The 16,164-nt window shown below is 39.0% G+C and overlaps 1 protein-coding gene across 7 annotated transcripts in view; it reads right to left on the bottom strand.

Moving 5' to 3' along the window:
• Positions 1 to 16,164, bottom strand: part of CHD2 (chromodomain helicase DNA binding protein 2) — a 117,132-nt gene that overhangs the window by 55,281 nt on the left and 45,687 nt on the right. For 6 of the 7 annotated variants that reach the window (XM_078078927.1, XM_036069765.2, XM_078078929.1 and 3 more), the window contains 4 exons: positions 15,162 to 15,286; positions 12,303 to 12,519; positions 10,243 to 10,332; positions 9,254 to 9,444 (listed from right to left, as the gene is read on the bottom strand). In XM_078078927.1, the coding sequence (XP_077935053.1) occupies positions 9,254 to 9,444; positions 10,243 to 10,332; positions 12,303 to 12,519; positions 15,162 to 15,286 (623 nt within the window). Of the gene's footprint in view, positions 1 to 9,253; positions 9,445 to 10,242; positions 10,333 to 12,302; positions 12,520 to 15,157; positions 15,287 to 16,164 lie in introns of those variants that run through there. The other variant, XM_078078931.1, reaches the window with a different exon arrangement.

The following is a 16,164-nucleotide window of genomic DNA, read 5'->3' as shown; positions in this document are numbered from 1 at the left end:
TAAAAGACCTATGGCAGAAGTCCAGAATAGGTCACTGTGAACAGATTTCTTTCAAAAAACAAAAAAAAATTGAAGGAAACTTCTTTTATGAGGACTGAAAAAACTGTGCATTGTCCTGCCACTAGAAGGCCGGGGAAGCGCTTGGAGAACCAGCTGGACCCTGTGTGCAGACTGATGCTCAGCTGGGGAGAGCAGGCCAAGGAAGGAGGTGAGAACCGTAAGCTTCCCGGCCTGCTCTCTGACAACCAGGCGGCCCCCCTGTGCTGAGACCAGTCATGCCCCAGAAGACAGAACACTACCCAGAGTCTGGAAGACGCAAGAGCATCTGCCCTCTGCGTCGCGACGGCAAGTCAGAGCACAGATGCCAGCACCCCACAGAGCACCACAGCGTCAACAGCGTCTGCTGCTGTTTCTGCACGGACGATGGCCACTCATGTCATCACGTACTGGGAGGTGGATCAACACCTGAGCCTCAGTAACACCCGGTAAACACACGAAACAGCCACCTTCGGAGAAGCAGACAAAAGACCCCTGGAGTAGAAATCTAAAAACATCACTAAAGCTTACAAACTGATAAACCTGAGTGTATTCTGTCACACTGCTATGCAAATACTCCAGGAACAAAACTAAATGAGGAATTAAAACTAGTAAGCGGATTAAAAGGAACTACGCCAACTGGACTATCTCGGTGCTAGGGGATGGCACGTCACCCACAAAACTTATGAAGCAACTGGAAGCCAGGGACTATCACTGAATTAGGCTATTCTCTGAAAAGCTGGGTGACAATTTCAAGCTAATATTTTAATTCACATAATACTCGCTATCATGAAGTAAAACTGTATTAGTCTAAAAACTTCAATATAAACCTTATTTACAAGATTTACTTCCCCTACTGTTTTAGGCAATAAGTATTTTCACCTGCCTAGTGTACTCTCACCAAATTAAAAGTTAACTTGACACAGTATTTCTTTATATACACGCTGAGTGGTTTATGCATTGTCTATGACTTCTTTCCCTCTAAACAGCAGAGATGAGTCGCTGTAACAGAGACCGTAACGCCTATAAGCTAGAAATGTTTATCAGGTCCTTTAAGAAAAAGTTTGCTGTTCCCTGCAACAGAAAACTATCAACTTAAAATACTACATACATAAAAGATAGAGGGTTACAGTGATGAACTTAATAATGACATCATGCCACAGCCTAGAGATTATTTTAGATCTATCCCTGTTATTAACTTGCGAACATAAAATGTGACTCTCACGAAAGTACAAATAATTTTGATTACTTAAATTTTCCAGACTTTGGGATTTTAGAAAATAGAAGTTCACTCTACTGAAGAACAACAAAGAAGAAAATTAAATCAAAGCAGTGAAACGGTATGCTAGAAGTCATGTGATTAATATGTAAAGGGAAAGGTGCAAAAAAAAATCAGACCGGCCTAGACAGCAGAAGCAAAAGTAAAACAAAACAAACAAAAAAAAACCCACACATTTCTTATACTAAGAGCTTACATCTCTGAAATATGCTCTATCAAGTTATTTTGTGGAGTGGGTATGCAGTATACTTTGCAAGTGATTATGAACAGGCTTGCCTTATCTTTTTCTACCTTTAATACCAAGCCCCATGCTTTGCAAAACAGTACAAACAAAATAATTGATTGGCACATATTTATAATAAGGGTAAGTGATCAGATTTATAAAAAGGGTGGTAGTGTGGTCAGAGCCACCATGCAGGAAAGAAAGTAACATTTCAGTAGGTTAAAAAGACGACTAACTTCTGGATTTAAAAACCAATGGCCTGTCACAGTCGAGGAGGTAAAGGTTCAAAAGTTATCTGACCAAACTTAATTCCTTTCTATACACTAATATTTCTCCAATGGATCATTTCTTTGAAAGGACTAAGTGGTTCCGTAGAGCCACCTGGAACCTAAGGAACTACCACTAAGGATGGGGAAAATACTGCACAGGATTTTGGTCACCTGCAAAGCAAGCTCAGGCAGAAACAAAGGTAAACCTTAACTCCTTGACTAATGGAATTATATACATCTTTGTGGCAAACAATCTTTTTAAAAATGTTTGAAAATGATAGTATTTTTTTAAAAGTTTTATTTGAGAGAGAGAGTACGAGCACAAGCTGGGGGTGGAGGGGCAGAAGGAGAGGGAGAAGCAAGACTCCCCACTGAGCAGGGAGCCCAACACAGGGCTCAATCCCAGGACCTGGGATCATGACCTTAGCCGAAGGCAGACACTTAACGCTTAGCCGAAGGCAGAGTCACCCAGGCACCCCGAAAATGATAATTTTTTTTTAAAAGATTTTATTTATTTATTTGACAGAGAGAGACAGCGAGAGAGGGAACACAAGCAGAGGGAGTGGGAGAAGGAGAAGCAGGCTCCCATGGAGCAGGGAGCCCGATGCGGGGCTCGATCCCAGGACCCTGGGATCATGACCTGAGCTGAAGGCAGATGCTTAACGACTGAGACACCCAAGCACCCCAATAATATTCTAAAAACAAAGTTTTCAAAGAGAAAAAGCTCTCTTAAACACACACACACACACAACTGCATCTCTAATTCCATCATTCCAAAAGTAATTCAACTGGCCACAAGGAACACTTTAGAAGAACTATTAGAACGATAATCTCTACTAGGAATGCCACAGTTGCTAAACAGCAGCAAAAAAAATTAATTATGAACAATTAGGAGCCAAAATCTCTACCACCCAATTCAGTAGTCAAGCACAAAAGGGCAAATCTAGCTAACCATTCATTGGTGAAAACTATGCACCATTCTTTTTTGAGGTGACAAGCACAGATGTCCCCATGGTGCCTCAAGACTCCTACCATGTAGAATGCTTTTACCTCATCTCAATGGTGCTATGAAGGATATACTTTTTGTCTTAGAATCTAAAACTCAAAGGACATTTACCTTGGTCACAGAAGACCTCAAACTAATCTCCGTCCAACCAACTCATTAATTGTCTGATATGGGACACACTTCATCATCTAAGTCAACATTCTGAAGCTAAACTGTTCCAGTGTATCAAAAAGATCCGACACGAAAAGTTTAAAGTAATAGTTTAAAGTAATACACATGAAAATTCTCTACTCATCTGAAGAGTCTTAAAACTCTCCTTGAAAAATAAAAGTGAAAAAAGGACAGCCACAGACAAACGAAAACACAGAATTTGTTGCTAGTAGGTCTGCATTACAAGAAATAGTAATCTGTTACATTTTACCAGAGGTAGGTCAGCATTAATCTGAAGAAGAATGTGATGAGATGCACATTAAAAACTCTAGCAAACAGTAAGAAAATAACTTTTACAAAAATCAATTAACAGAAGAAGTAAAATGGCACATTAGAAAATAATTGTTCAAACAAAAAAGCAGTAAAGGAGGAATAGAAACAAAAAAGACAGACATATGGGGGAAAAAACCAAAATAGCAGACATAAATCCAACCATAGCAATAATTACATTAAATGTGAATGAACTAAACCCTTTAATGAAAAGGCAGAGATTGTCAGACAAAATCCAACTATATGCTGTCTAAAAGAGACACATTTTAGACTCATAAAAAAAAGTTAAAAGTAAAGTGATGAAAACAATATACCATGCAGTTACCAAAAGAGAGCTAAAGAGCTGTCATATCACACAAAATAGATCTAAGGAACAAGAAATATTACTAGAGATAAAGAGGGAGATTTCATGATAAAAAGATCAATATATCAGGAACACAGAACAATTATGAATGTGCACAAACCTAACACCAAAACCCCTCAAAATACATGAAGGAAAATCTCACAGAACCAAAAGAAGTACATCATTCAACAACTACAGTTAATTACTGAAATGTTTCACTGTCAATAATAGAATTAGACATGAAGTCAGCAAAGGTATGTAAGACTTGAATAAGACTATTTATTAACTAAGTTGATGTAATGGACAGAACTCTACCCTATGAAAGCAAAGTATTGTTCTTTTCAAGTGCACAAAGAACATTCTCCAAAATAGAAAATATACTAGACCATATAACAAGTAACAGTAAATTCATTTAAAACATGTTCTCTAAGACAAAATTAAATTATGAATCATTCAGGAAATACCTAAATATTTCAAATTAACCAACACACTTAAAACAAAACCCATGCACCAAATAAGGAATCACAAGAGAAATCAGAAAACAGGTGAAACTGAATGAAAGCCAAAACACATGGTATCAACATTCGCTGTAGAGGGAACCTATACCTTTAAACACCCATATCGGGAAAAGGAAAAAAGGCCTTAAATCAGTAATCTAAGCTTCCACCTTAAGAGAAAATGAGAAAATTAAATAAAAGGCAATAATAAAGATGAGAACAGAAATATGTAAAATAGAAAACAAAGAAAGTCAAAAGTTGGTTTCTTTTGAAAACATCCCCCAAATTGTTAAACCTTTAGCTGAAACGACCATGAAAAAAAGACACAAATTACCACAATCAAAAATTACTGAGATCACAATTTATCCTTCAAAAAGTAAAAGGATCATGAGGAAACACTATAACATTATGCCAACAAATCAGACAACTTAGACAAAATGAACAAATTCTTAGACACAGATTAACAAAACTAAGTGAAGAAGAAACAGAAAACCTGAATAGATCTGTAACTAGAAACTGAATTAAGTCATTAAAAATTTTCCCACATAGGGACACCTGGGTGGCTCAGTCGGTTGAATGTCTGCCTTCAGCTCAGGTCATGATCCCAGGGTCCCGCATCAGGCTCCTTGCTCAGCGGGGAGCCTGCTTCTCCCTCTGCCTGCTCTGCCTGCCACTCCCCCTGCTTGTGTGCTCTGACAAATAAATAAAATCTTTAAAAAATTTTTTTAATTTTCCCACATAGAAAAGCTAGGGCCCACCCACATGGCTACACTGGTGAATCCTATCAAGTATTTTTAAAAAGAAGTAACACCAATCCTAATAAATTCTTTCAGAAAATAAAGGAAGAAAGAACATTTTCCATTTCATTCTATTATCCTGATACCAAAGCCAGGCAGACATCACACACACACACTCGAGCACACGCACACTTGCATAGAACTAGAGACTAAAATCCCTCAAAAACAAAGATGCAAAAGTCTTTTAACAAAATATTAGCAAAATGAATCCAGAAACACATAAAAAGGATGCAACATCATGACTAAGTCAGATTTATCACAGGAATGCAAGACTGTCTTAACGTCTATAAAGTAACTATTGGTAGAATAAAGAACAAAAACCATAGTCATCTCAATAGATCCCGGGGGGGGGGGGGGAACACGATGACATGAGACAAAAATCTAACACTCATTCATTATAAAAACTAGGAATAGAAGAAAACTTCCTCAACCCATTAAAGGGTATTTACAAAAATTCTATAGCTAACATCCTGTTCCCAATTCTTATTCAACATGGACATTCCAAAGAATACCACAGGGCAGGAAGTAAGAGGCATCCATCCACATTGTAAAAGTAGAACTTCTTTTACTTGGAGAGGTGATCCTATACCTAGAAAACACTAATAAAGAAAGAACAACAACAAAAAGAGTGGAAATAATTTTTGCAAGCTCCTAAGATACAAGATTGCTATAAAAAACTCACTCTATTACAATCTGAAAATTAGATTAAAAAATCAAAATAAGTATGAATAAATTTAACAAAAGAAGTATAAGCCTAATAACATTGAAAACTACTAAACACTGTTGAGAAAAATTACAGAAGATCTAAATAGAGGAAACTTTCTATGATGATAACTTAGAAGGCTCAATATTGTTAAGATGATAATTCTAAATTGATACCTACATTCAACACAATGCCTATCAAAATTCTAGCAGAATTTTTTTCCTTTCAGAAATTAACAAGCTGATCCTAAAATGCCTATGGGAATACAAGGAACTAGAACAGCCAAAGTAATTTTGATAAAGAACAAACTGAATTTGTATTTCACCATTTTAAAAATCAGTATAAAGCCACAGTGATCAAGACAGTGTGGCATCAGTATAAGGGCAGAAATACGTTATCAACAGATCAAAACTGAGAATCCAGAAACAGAACCTTACATTCATGATCTCATTTGATTTTCAACAAAGGTACCAAGGCAAAGGTATGCTTTTCTTTTTTTCTAAGATTTTTATTTTATTTATTTATTCATAAGAGACAGAGAGAGAGAGAGAGGCAGAGGGAGAAGCAGGCTCCCTGCTGAGCAGGGAGCCCGATGCAGGACTCAATCCCAGGACCCGAGGATCACCACCCGAGCCGAAGGCAGACGCCCAACCATCTGAGCCACCCAGGCACCCAAGAAAGGTATGCTTTTCAACAAATGGCACTAGGACAACTTCCAAAATCCCACTGCAAAAAAATGACCTTAAGTCCTCACACTTCACACTATAAACAGAAAGTGCAAAATGGAACAGAGACCTAAACATAAGAATTAAAATTCCTATAAGAAAATAAAGAAGAGGGCACCTGGGTGGCTCAGTCATTGGGCGTCTGCCTTCGGCTCAGGTCATGATCCCAGGGTCCTGGGATCGAGCCCCATCTCGGGCTCCCTGCTCAGCAGGAAGCCTGCTTCTCCCTCTCCCACTCCCCCTGCTTGTGTTCCCTCTCGCTGTCTCTCTCTGTCAAATAAATAAATAAAATCTTAAAAAAAAAAGAAAGAAGAAAGTCTTTGTGACCTTAGGTTAAGCAAATATGTCTTATTTTATGACATTAAGCACAATCCATTAAAAAATTGATAAATTATACCTCATCAAATTTATAAACGTTTTGTTCTTCAAAGACAACATTAAAAAAATAGCCACAGATTGGGACAAAATACTTGCAAATCATAAAGCACCTGAATCTGGAATACACAAGAGTGAAGGAAGGAAGGAAGGAAGGATCTCTTCGACTCTTGAGACAACCTAATTTACAAATAGGCAAGGAAGACTTAAGACATTTCACCAAAGATACACAAATGGCTAATGAACACATGAACAGATGTTCAACATTATCATTCATTGTAGAAATGCAATTCTGAGCCACAATGAGATACCACTACACTCCTACCAGAATGACTAGAACCCAAAAGACTGACAAGTATTGGTGACCATATAGAGAAACTAAAAATTCAAACATTTCTGGTGGGAATGGCAAATGGAAAACAGCCTGGTAGCTTCTTAAGTTAAATACATACTTTCCAAACAATCCGGCAATTTCACTAAGTATCTAATGAAGATAAATAAAAATATATGTCCACGCACAGACGCAACAGCCCAAAACTGCAGCAACCTAAATGTCCATCAACTAGTGACTGGACGCACAGATAATGGAATACTACTCCATTTTAAGAGAATTAACTCCTGATAAACTCTATGACACAGGTGAAGCTCAAAAAAGTATTATGCTGGGGGCGCCTGGGTGGCTCAGTCGTTAAGCGTCTGCCTTCGGCTCAGGTCATGATCCCAGGGTCCTGGGATCGAGCCCCGCATCGGGCTCCCTGCTCCGCGGGAAGCCTGCTTCTCCCTCTCCCATTCCCCCTGCTTGTATTCCCTCTCTTGCTGTGTCTCTCTCTGTCAAATAAATAAATAAAATCTTTAAAAAAAAAAAAAAAGTATTATGCTAAATGAAATAAGCCAGAAACAAAAGACTACTTATTAGGATTCCATTTATATGAAATTCTAGAGAAGTTAAATCTCTAGAGATGAAAACCAATTACTGATTGCCTAAGGCTAGAGGTAGAAGCAGAAATTAACTAGACAGACAAGACGGAACTTCTCTGGGTAAAGAAAATATTCTAAAACTAGATTATGATGGGTGCACAACTCCAGACATTTACTGAAAAATACTGAATTGTATCCTTACAATCAAGTATTTCATGGTATCTAAACTGTATTTCAACACTTTACAAAAAGTTAACAACACATGGGGGAAGGGACCACTTTTATGTTTTTCATTATGCTATCCAAAACACGCCTTGCTCAGTTTATGCACGTAGTAGGCACTAAAATCTTTTCTGAGTTCAAATAAAAACAAACTGTGGAGCATTTCTCTATCAGTGTGACCCCTGACTGCTTACTGCACGCCAGAACCTACTCTAGGCAATGTGGACCACTGACGGATTACGTAAACCAGATCCCTGCTGCTTCTTATGCATAAATCTAATGACATGAGATGAATGAGGAAGAAATTAGACAAGGGAAGTGCCGTGAAGAAAATAAAACAGGGTAAGGTGATAAGCCCGTCCCACAGGCAGCTTCAGTTAGGTGGTCTGAGGAGACATCTTAAAGGAAGTGGTCATGTAGGCTGAGGCAAAAATGTTAAGACGTGACTGGCCACGTGAAGATGAGGAGGGAGAACATTCCAGACAAAAAGAGTGGCAGGGGCCTGGCACATTACAGGTAGAGGAAGATGACAAAATGGCCGAAGCAGAATGAGTGGTGAACAAAGTGGGACTGGAGGAGTCCGAGTACTATTGAGGGGCCACACAGACCAGGGTCTTCCAAGTTAGGGTAACAGATTTAGATTTCATTCCAAGGATCACTGAATACCACTGGATAACTTTTAAGTTTCAGGAAACATGCATAGCATCTCTCCCATAAAAATCTTCTCAATAAAAACATTCCACGATTCTTTAGTAAGTTAAAGATCTGAATAACACCTAATGCTGACAGCTTATTATCAAAGGTTTGGGTTTGGGGCGCCTGGGTGGCTCAGTCATTAAGCGTCTGCCTTCGGCTCAGGTCATGATCCCAGGATCGTGGGATCGAGCCCTGCATCGGGCTCCCTGCTCCGCGGGGAAGCCTGCTTCTCCCTCTCCTACTCCCCCTGCTTGTATTCCCTCTCTAGCTGTGTCTCTGTCAAATAAATAAATAAAATCTTTAAAAAATAAAAAAATAAAAATAAAAGGTTTGGGTTCAAGATATTAATGCTTATCACACTGTGTATCTTATATACATCATTTCAATTATTAATTACCTTGTAACAACAGTGAGAAGGTCTGAGGTTTCCTATTTACCAATTATTTCCCCAAAGCATTAACTGATTTAAACATCTGGTAGGTAACTCCTCCTTGATATGCTGAATTCTGTGCCTCCTAACATTTATTATGGAACATTTTACTAATTTTGTTCCTGCACCAGTTTAATGTTTTGCTGTCCCCAAATCATGCCATCTGTTTTCCCTAAGGTCTATTTTTTAAAAGTTAAAAAGCATTGGCATTTCAGACATTCTCCATCTTTCGAAATACATAGGAAGGAGCTTACTTCTCCGGCATAATAAAGTGCAGCAAGGACCAGAGCTCCTTGAGGGAATTCTGAAGAGGGGTCCCCGTAATCAGGAGCCTATGGTGGGACTTGAAATCAATCAGAGTTTTATACAATAAAGAGTCATCATTCTTCAACCGATGGGCTTCATCCACTCCCAGAAAGGCCCAGTTAATACTGCCCAGCACAGTCTAAAGTAAAAACAAAACAGAACGAGCCACCAGGTCAGAAGGGAACCCAAAAGTACTTTCAAGTGTTAATTATCTCTGTACAAATACCATCACAAAGGTATACATAGAAAACATTTATTTTTCATGGACTTAAATTGTATTAGGACTCCTCTGTTTATTCTGTTTTTGGCCAGATTGGTGTCTACTCAGAAGAGCACATCACCATCCAAAAGGTTTTGGGGAGAGGGGGAGTCTCTTATGCCAGGCATTGCTGCATGCCCCACAGCAAGAACTCAAAAATTGGTATGCTGGGCAAAAACAATACAAAAACAAAAAACATGATTTTGCACTCTCGTTAAGTCTTTTCTGCCTATTCTCCACCCCAACCATGAAGCACAGAAACACCAAGAGCCACCAAATTGAACTCATTTACACTTATTATCACCAATGGGACCACCTGCCACATACATTTCTTAGTAATTGTAGAAAGGAGATGGTGTAAAGACCTTCATTTTTCTGTCCTCCTTGTAGAGACCATTCACATCATCTGCTGTGGAGAAATTCCTTGACAATGATATGATGGGAAATGCCCGGGATGGAGCTTAGGTAAGTTACTGGCCTCAATACCCTTTCATCCTGTTTAATTCAAATGGACTAAGCAATCTCAAGTCCCCTTCAACTGTAAAGTTCTGATTTTTATTTACAACCTCAACATTCTCTGTGGATTGTTTGTTCATTTGTTTGCTTTTTAAAATAAATAAAGAAAAGTAACAAGGCAAGCAGGAAGCAAGGACCCCACAATTTGGACAAGTCACACACCTTATCTTTTAGGAGGATCTCATATGTTGTTATAAGTGCATTGAACTTCAGCCTTTTAGTCTGAGAATGAATCCATTCATATTCCCGTATCTAGAAGAGAAATCAGTAATTAAGATACAAATTCTACTTTTACCTTTCTATATCACCAGCAATCTTGTGATAGATGCAATAGCAACATGCCAAATAAAAAATAAACCTGACTAGAATTTAATGAATATTTTATACATTCTAAATTGACCTAAGCAACCACAATATAGAGCAGTTATAAGAGAATTAAAATATCACTGAGCAGCAAAAACTTTACAGCCAGGTTTCAAATAAACTGTCATCTTCCCCCCCCTCCACTCCAACACAACTGACCAAAAACACGCATTGCATCTGCAATTAAACCCTGGTGACTTGAACTTATCTAGCAATCTCCCAAAATATGAATTTTCTTAAGAATATTTTATTATTCTTTGTTCTTTGGTAGGATAATACTTTTATTAATAAGTAGAACAAATCCCAACCTCTGGCTCAGTCAGAAATGTCATTAATCAAGAGCAGAAAGATGTGGCCTCCAAGAAAAAGGAAAGGGAAGGTTACAGGATTAAATGTAATTTAATATGAATGAAAATAATGTCAATGTAAAGGAACACAAAAACGAACATATCCATATGCAGTATAACTGGACACCCAGCAAGCATGATGGCCCATGACAAAGCTCCTGCAGTCTGGTTGTCCAGTTAGGAACTGCAGAACCGGGCAATGAGTGTGTGTGCAGGTGATCACCACCAAGTGGGAAGAAAGAGCAAAAAAAAAGGAGTATTGGACTCCACATAGAAAACTTCCCTGACTCAAGTTTTTTTTTTTTTATGTTATGTTAATCACCATACATTACATCATTAGTTTTTGATGTAGTGTTCCATGATTCATTATTTGCATATAACACCCAGTGCTCCATGCAGAACGTGCCCTCTTTAATACCAGTCACCTGGCTAACCCTCAAGTTTTCAGAGTTCACTTTGTCTTCACCTTTGAATGCAGTGCTTGAAGCCATTTTGCATTATCTAGGAAGGTTTTTTTTTCTTTTGTAACGGTTAACAAATGGATTAGCAAAGCTAAGAACTGCTATATGCTTATAAACTCAAAATCAGAGCAGTGAAATCTGCCAGGGTTTAGGTTAGACAATTTGAATGAAAATATTTAATAAAAACAAACTTCAATCAGCATAATACATAACTCTCAAAGGCTTGAGGATTCCTGATGGCTTGCTCTTGTGGTAAGAAATCTCCCAGAAACAGTTTACTCTAATATACAGTAATGAAAGAGCAAAGGTCTGGGACCAGACACTTCTCTGTCCCAACCCCAGCTCTGCCACATTCTAGCTGGCCTGGAACAATGTTAAACTCTGAGAGTCCTTTTCTTCATCAATCAGTTAGAAAGAGCACCATCTACTTGGAGGACAATCATGAGGGTTACAGGTAATATACACAAAGCACCCAGCATGGGCCCTCACACGTAACAGGTACTTTTGAAAAAGTCAGTCATTATCAAGAAATGATTTGCTAAACAGAGATCAACTCAAGCTGCCTCTGTGCTCTATGTTCCTGATGCTCACGTTAAGGTTGAAAACAGACAAGTAATTCTCATTTCTATAGCCCTAGGATGGCTCATTGTCCTTTCTCTTTATTACTTCCTTAAAAATTCTGCAACCTCACCAGAGAGAGTAGCTCTCTGCTAAGCCAGCAAAAATAATATTAAAATTCCATGAGGTATTAACTCCATCTCATGATCCATTATAAAGCGGTCTTGGAAATACAAAAGACAGAGAAAACAAAAATACTGTAATCCAACTAAAAGAGATTCCCATTCATATACTGTCATTGCTTTCCTTTAAAATAGTAAGCATGTTTTAAAGAATATCTGAGTTGCATTTTTGTGATACATAAATCTCCCAACATTGGGGGCATAGCACAATGTCAGAATCATAATGTTACTGAAGACTATAATGGCTTTAGGTCAATTTCCAAAATACATTTATAACACAGATTCTATCCCAATTCTTTTTGTTTACACACCGTATTTCTGCTCATCAGGTCACCTATGTAAACCACTACGTTAATCTCTGGTGCCCAGATTTCAAACTCCCTCTGCCATGAGGTGAGGGTGGATAAAGGGACGACTATAAGAAAGGGGCCATACAGCTGGTGTTGGTGGAACAGGTAGGAGAGGAATGATATGGTCTGGATGGTCTTTCCTAGGCCCATTTCATCAGCAAGGATTACACTGTTACTTCTGCAGAAAGAGGAAAATAAAAACAAAACAAAACAAAATCATTAGTGTACACACACACACACACACACACACACACACAAGGACACCAACGCCCCACAATTCACCAAGCGGGCACTGCTCCGAGCCTTGACTGTATTACTTCTCCTGCATGAGAAGAAAGTAGAAGCTATAGGAGAGCAGAATAACAAGCGCTCTGAGTACAATCGAACTTTGGGTCATGACAAGAGCCTCTTCAGACTATGTTCTTGACCTTGCGTTTGGGTGTTTGTTGTACTTCTAACCCTGGTAACAGAGGAGGTCACTTTTGTTACATTGAGGTGTCCAAGAACATGACCTTGGGCTCCATCATTCCAGAAAGCAGGCAAACTGGCTATTCCCCACTGCTGCTGAACCCTACAGTCTGCCAGTCACGTGCCTCTGCCCAAATCACCCGCCCATTCCACTGTAGGCCACTGGGCTGTTGAATGCTACGCACACCACTCCCTGGGCCTACGTGCTGCAGTGCTTGTAGCCTGTTCTAAACACAGGACAATCTACAGCAGAGGCGGGCTACAGACCAGATTTCTGAATCCACCCTACACCTACCAAATGAGAATAGCTGGGAAAGACCTCTGGGAAAGGCCTCAGGGATCTGTACTTTTAACAGAAACTTCCGGATATTCTGATGTAGGTGTATTCCTTTGACCGCACTTTGAGTAACATTGCTCTAGGAGACAGTCTTGATTTCAACTGGATACTAAGAGGAGAGGATTGTCCAGATAGAAGAAAAACACTCAAAGAAATGGCCAGAGTAGGAAAGTATGTTGGGAAATAGAAAACAGCCCATTTGGCAGGGAATTAGGAATAGATGTATGGCAAAAGGCTGCAAACATTAAGAGTCTTGAAAATCAGGCCACTGAAGGTTTACACATACTAACGAATGCTTAACCAATGAACCAGAAAGAACCAAAGTAATATACAAGTTAAAGAAAACTGATTACAAAATAAGACATTCAATTTATCAAGAGATTAAATTTTTAAAAATACATTGTATGTTCCACAGAATGACTAATTTTAGGGGAAAAGAACAGAAAAGGACAAAAAATATACTGAGGGAAGGAGAAGGAGGAGCCATACCTCTATAAATTTCAGGTTCACCTGATTTTATGCACTATTCAGATACAGTATGTCCCTTTGAGTAATTTCCCTCCTATTTCTCTCACCATTCCACAGTAGTGGGGAGGAAACAGGGTTCATTTTCTCCAACATTTCCTCTCCCTAGTAAGCTGCCACTGTTCGTATAAACACACTATAGAAGATTTGATTTGCCTGTTTTTCTAAAACTAGGCCAAAACAGCATATTACTTAATGTGAGGTTCCGGTGACCCGGGCCTAACAATTGCGTGGGCCCTCTGCAGCTGACTCTGAATTGTTCAGGTGGAGTAGAGAATGCCTGCTGGCCAAGGACTCCACATGAACACAGTGTGACTGTGAACCAGGTACATGACCTCTTCGTTCCTAAGAGCCTTCACAAGAGGGTCAAACTACATAGCTTGAGGTTCCATCTAGCCTTATAACTATCCTAAAGGAAGATTAGATCTCACTGTTCTCTGAAACAAAACCCATTTTCAAGCAATTTAGAATAGTTCTATCAGACCCACATTCTTAGTCATACAAACAGCATATCCTCAAGAGCTCTAATGTTCCTAAATGTTAGATACTGTATTAGATTTTATAGGACAAAGAGGATAGGTTGTTTTAATTGGGAAGCAGGCATTGTGTATGTATCCCTAACTAGAAACCACTTTCTTGGCATTGAGAAAAGCAGCTCTTATGTTTTTATTTTCAAAAGGATGAAGTTTAATTCTGAAATAAGAATTTTTGTTTTACTATAAAACCCTGAAAAAATTAAAAGCTGCATGTGGGGGAAGGAGTTTGTAGGCAAGTCTTAAAGGTACTTCTCACACTGTATGCCCTGTGAGGACAGGTAAATGATGTCTGTCTTGGTTCACTGTTCAACTGTCAAGGCCTAGAGGGGGCCCTCATACACAGTAATTAGAGACTAGGATTTGCAATTGAACTGAAGAATGAAATTCATGAGTACTGCCTCAAAGTACCTTTAACCTTCAAATGCTTTTGTCGCAACTTTTTTTTTTTTTAAGGATTAAGGTGGTTTTGTTACAAAAAGCCTAATTTTATAGGTTCAACCATCAGAGACCTTCCTCTAAATGGGACAGCACGTACAGCAATCTCAGGAGGGGGCAGATTTCACGCTATTCTTCAGCACTGCTACGGGACATTAAGTTGAAGGATTCCCTGGCCTAGAAGGAAAATGAACAGAAAACAGACATTTTCCTCTTTCTTCTGAGGAATACTCCTTCCATGCCAAAGATCTGGGCAAATTATCTTGCTATTTATACCCATGAATAACATGTTATGACACAGGTCTCTGGCTATAACGAATTACCCCCAAATAACTAATTAACCAAGTACTCGTTACTTCAGATTAAAATGAAATCACACACACATATAAACTGCTAGAAGAGCCTTCCCTTAATCACATACTTTTTCTGTTTCTGTAATACACAACAGAAAGAAATAATTACTTGCACTTAATAAAGAAGCCAGAAACTGTAAAGAAAATTTCATATTTTTCTACCTACTTGCACCAGGAATGAGCAAGCCAGTTGAGACCTTCTAGCTGATAATCACGGAGCTCCAGATTCTCCCCTCCTAAATATGCTGGCTGTTTCTTTAAAGCCACAAATCGTGGTCTCTGCTTCAAGGCCTGAAAAACCAAAATTAAAGCCCCTGAAGAAGACTTTCTTGCAGTTCCTATGTTAAAATGCTAGCCATGATCTATGTGCTCTGAACCACAGCCCGAAGGTCTAAATTTCACATCTGCATCACCAGCTCTACCCATCTGAGCCCACCCACCTCCTTTCATTGTGGTCTGTATTCCCAAACCAGATGCATCCCAAACAGTTTTTGGTTCACATGCTCCTGGTCCTGAAGTCAGTCTGTGAACATAACTACACAGCACTTTTTTTATGTTGTCTCCATCATTCAGCAGGGAGTGCTGTACTATCATCTTTATGTTATCTCATTCTAAACTATATAAAACAACACCTCTGGGAAAGTCTGTATACGCTAAACCCAGCAGAACTTTACTGTAATAGCGTTTGCAAATTGTGAAATGCAGCCCCCACCTAGCTGGAACCCCCAGGTATGCTGAGTTTGGTTTTCTAAAGGAAAGGGTTTGAAGGACAGTGTGGTCTAGTAGGGCCATGTCTCTATGGTTTGCACAGAATACAGATTCCATGGCTAAATCCATTTGGGAAACAATGTAATAAAAGTTACATAAATTTCGTTACGCTTGTGCATATTGTGAGTTTACAGGGAAAATTCATTTAGGAATGCTTCCCAAAGTTCTTTGGCCACAAAGTCTTTTTTCAGGAAGTATTTCCCTAAAGGGCTCTGTGGAATTAGCACCCTACTATGTGAAGTATCATCCTAAAAGTCTATTTGATAACGTGATCACTGATCATCTCAGCTCTCCTCTGTGAGCACCCAGCAGTAAACGGAATCTGACTCCTCGCGCTCAGCCACCGAACACCGCATCCACTTCTGCCAAGTCTCCCCCATAAGGCTCCTCCCATCCGATCC

The sequence above is a fragment of the Halichoerus grypus genome, chromosome 8, assembly GCF_964656455.1.
Source record: "Halichoerus grypus chromosome 8, mHalGry1.hap1.1, whole genome shotgun sequence".
NCBI classification, from domain to species: domain Eukaryota; kingdom Metazoa; phylum Chordata; class Mammalia; order Carnivora; family Phocidae; genus Halichoerus; species Halichoerus grypus.
This window is presented reverse-complemented; position numbering and strand designations above follow the sequence as displayed.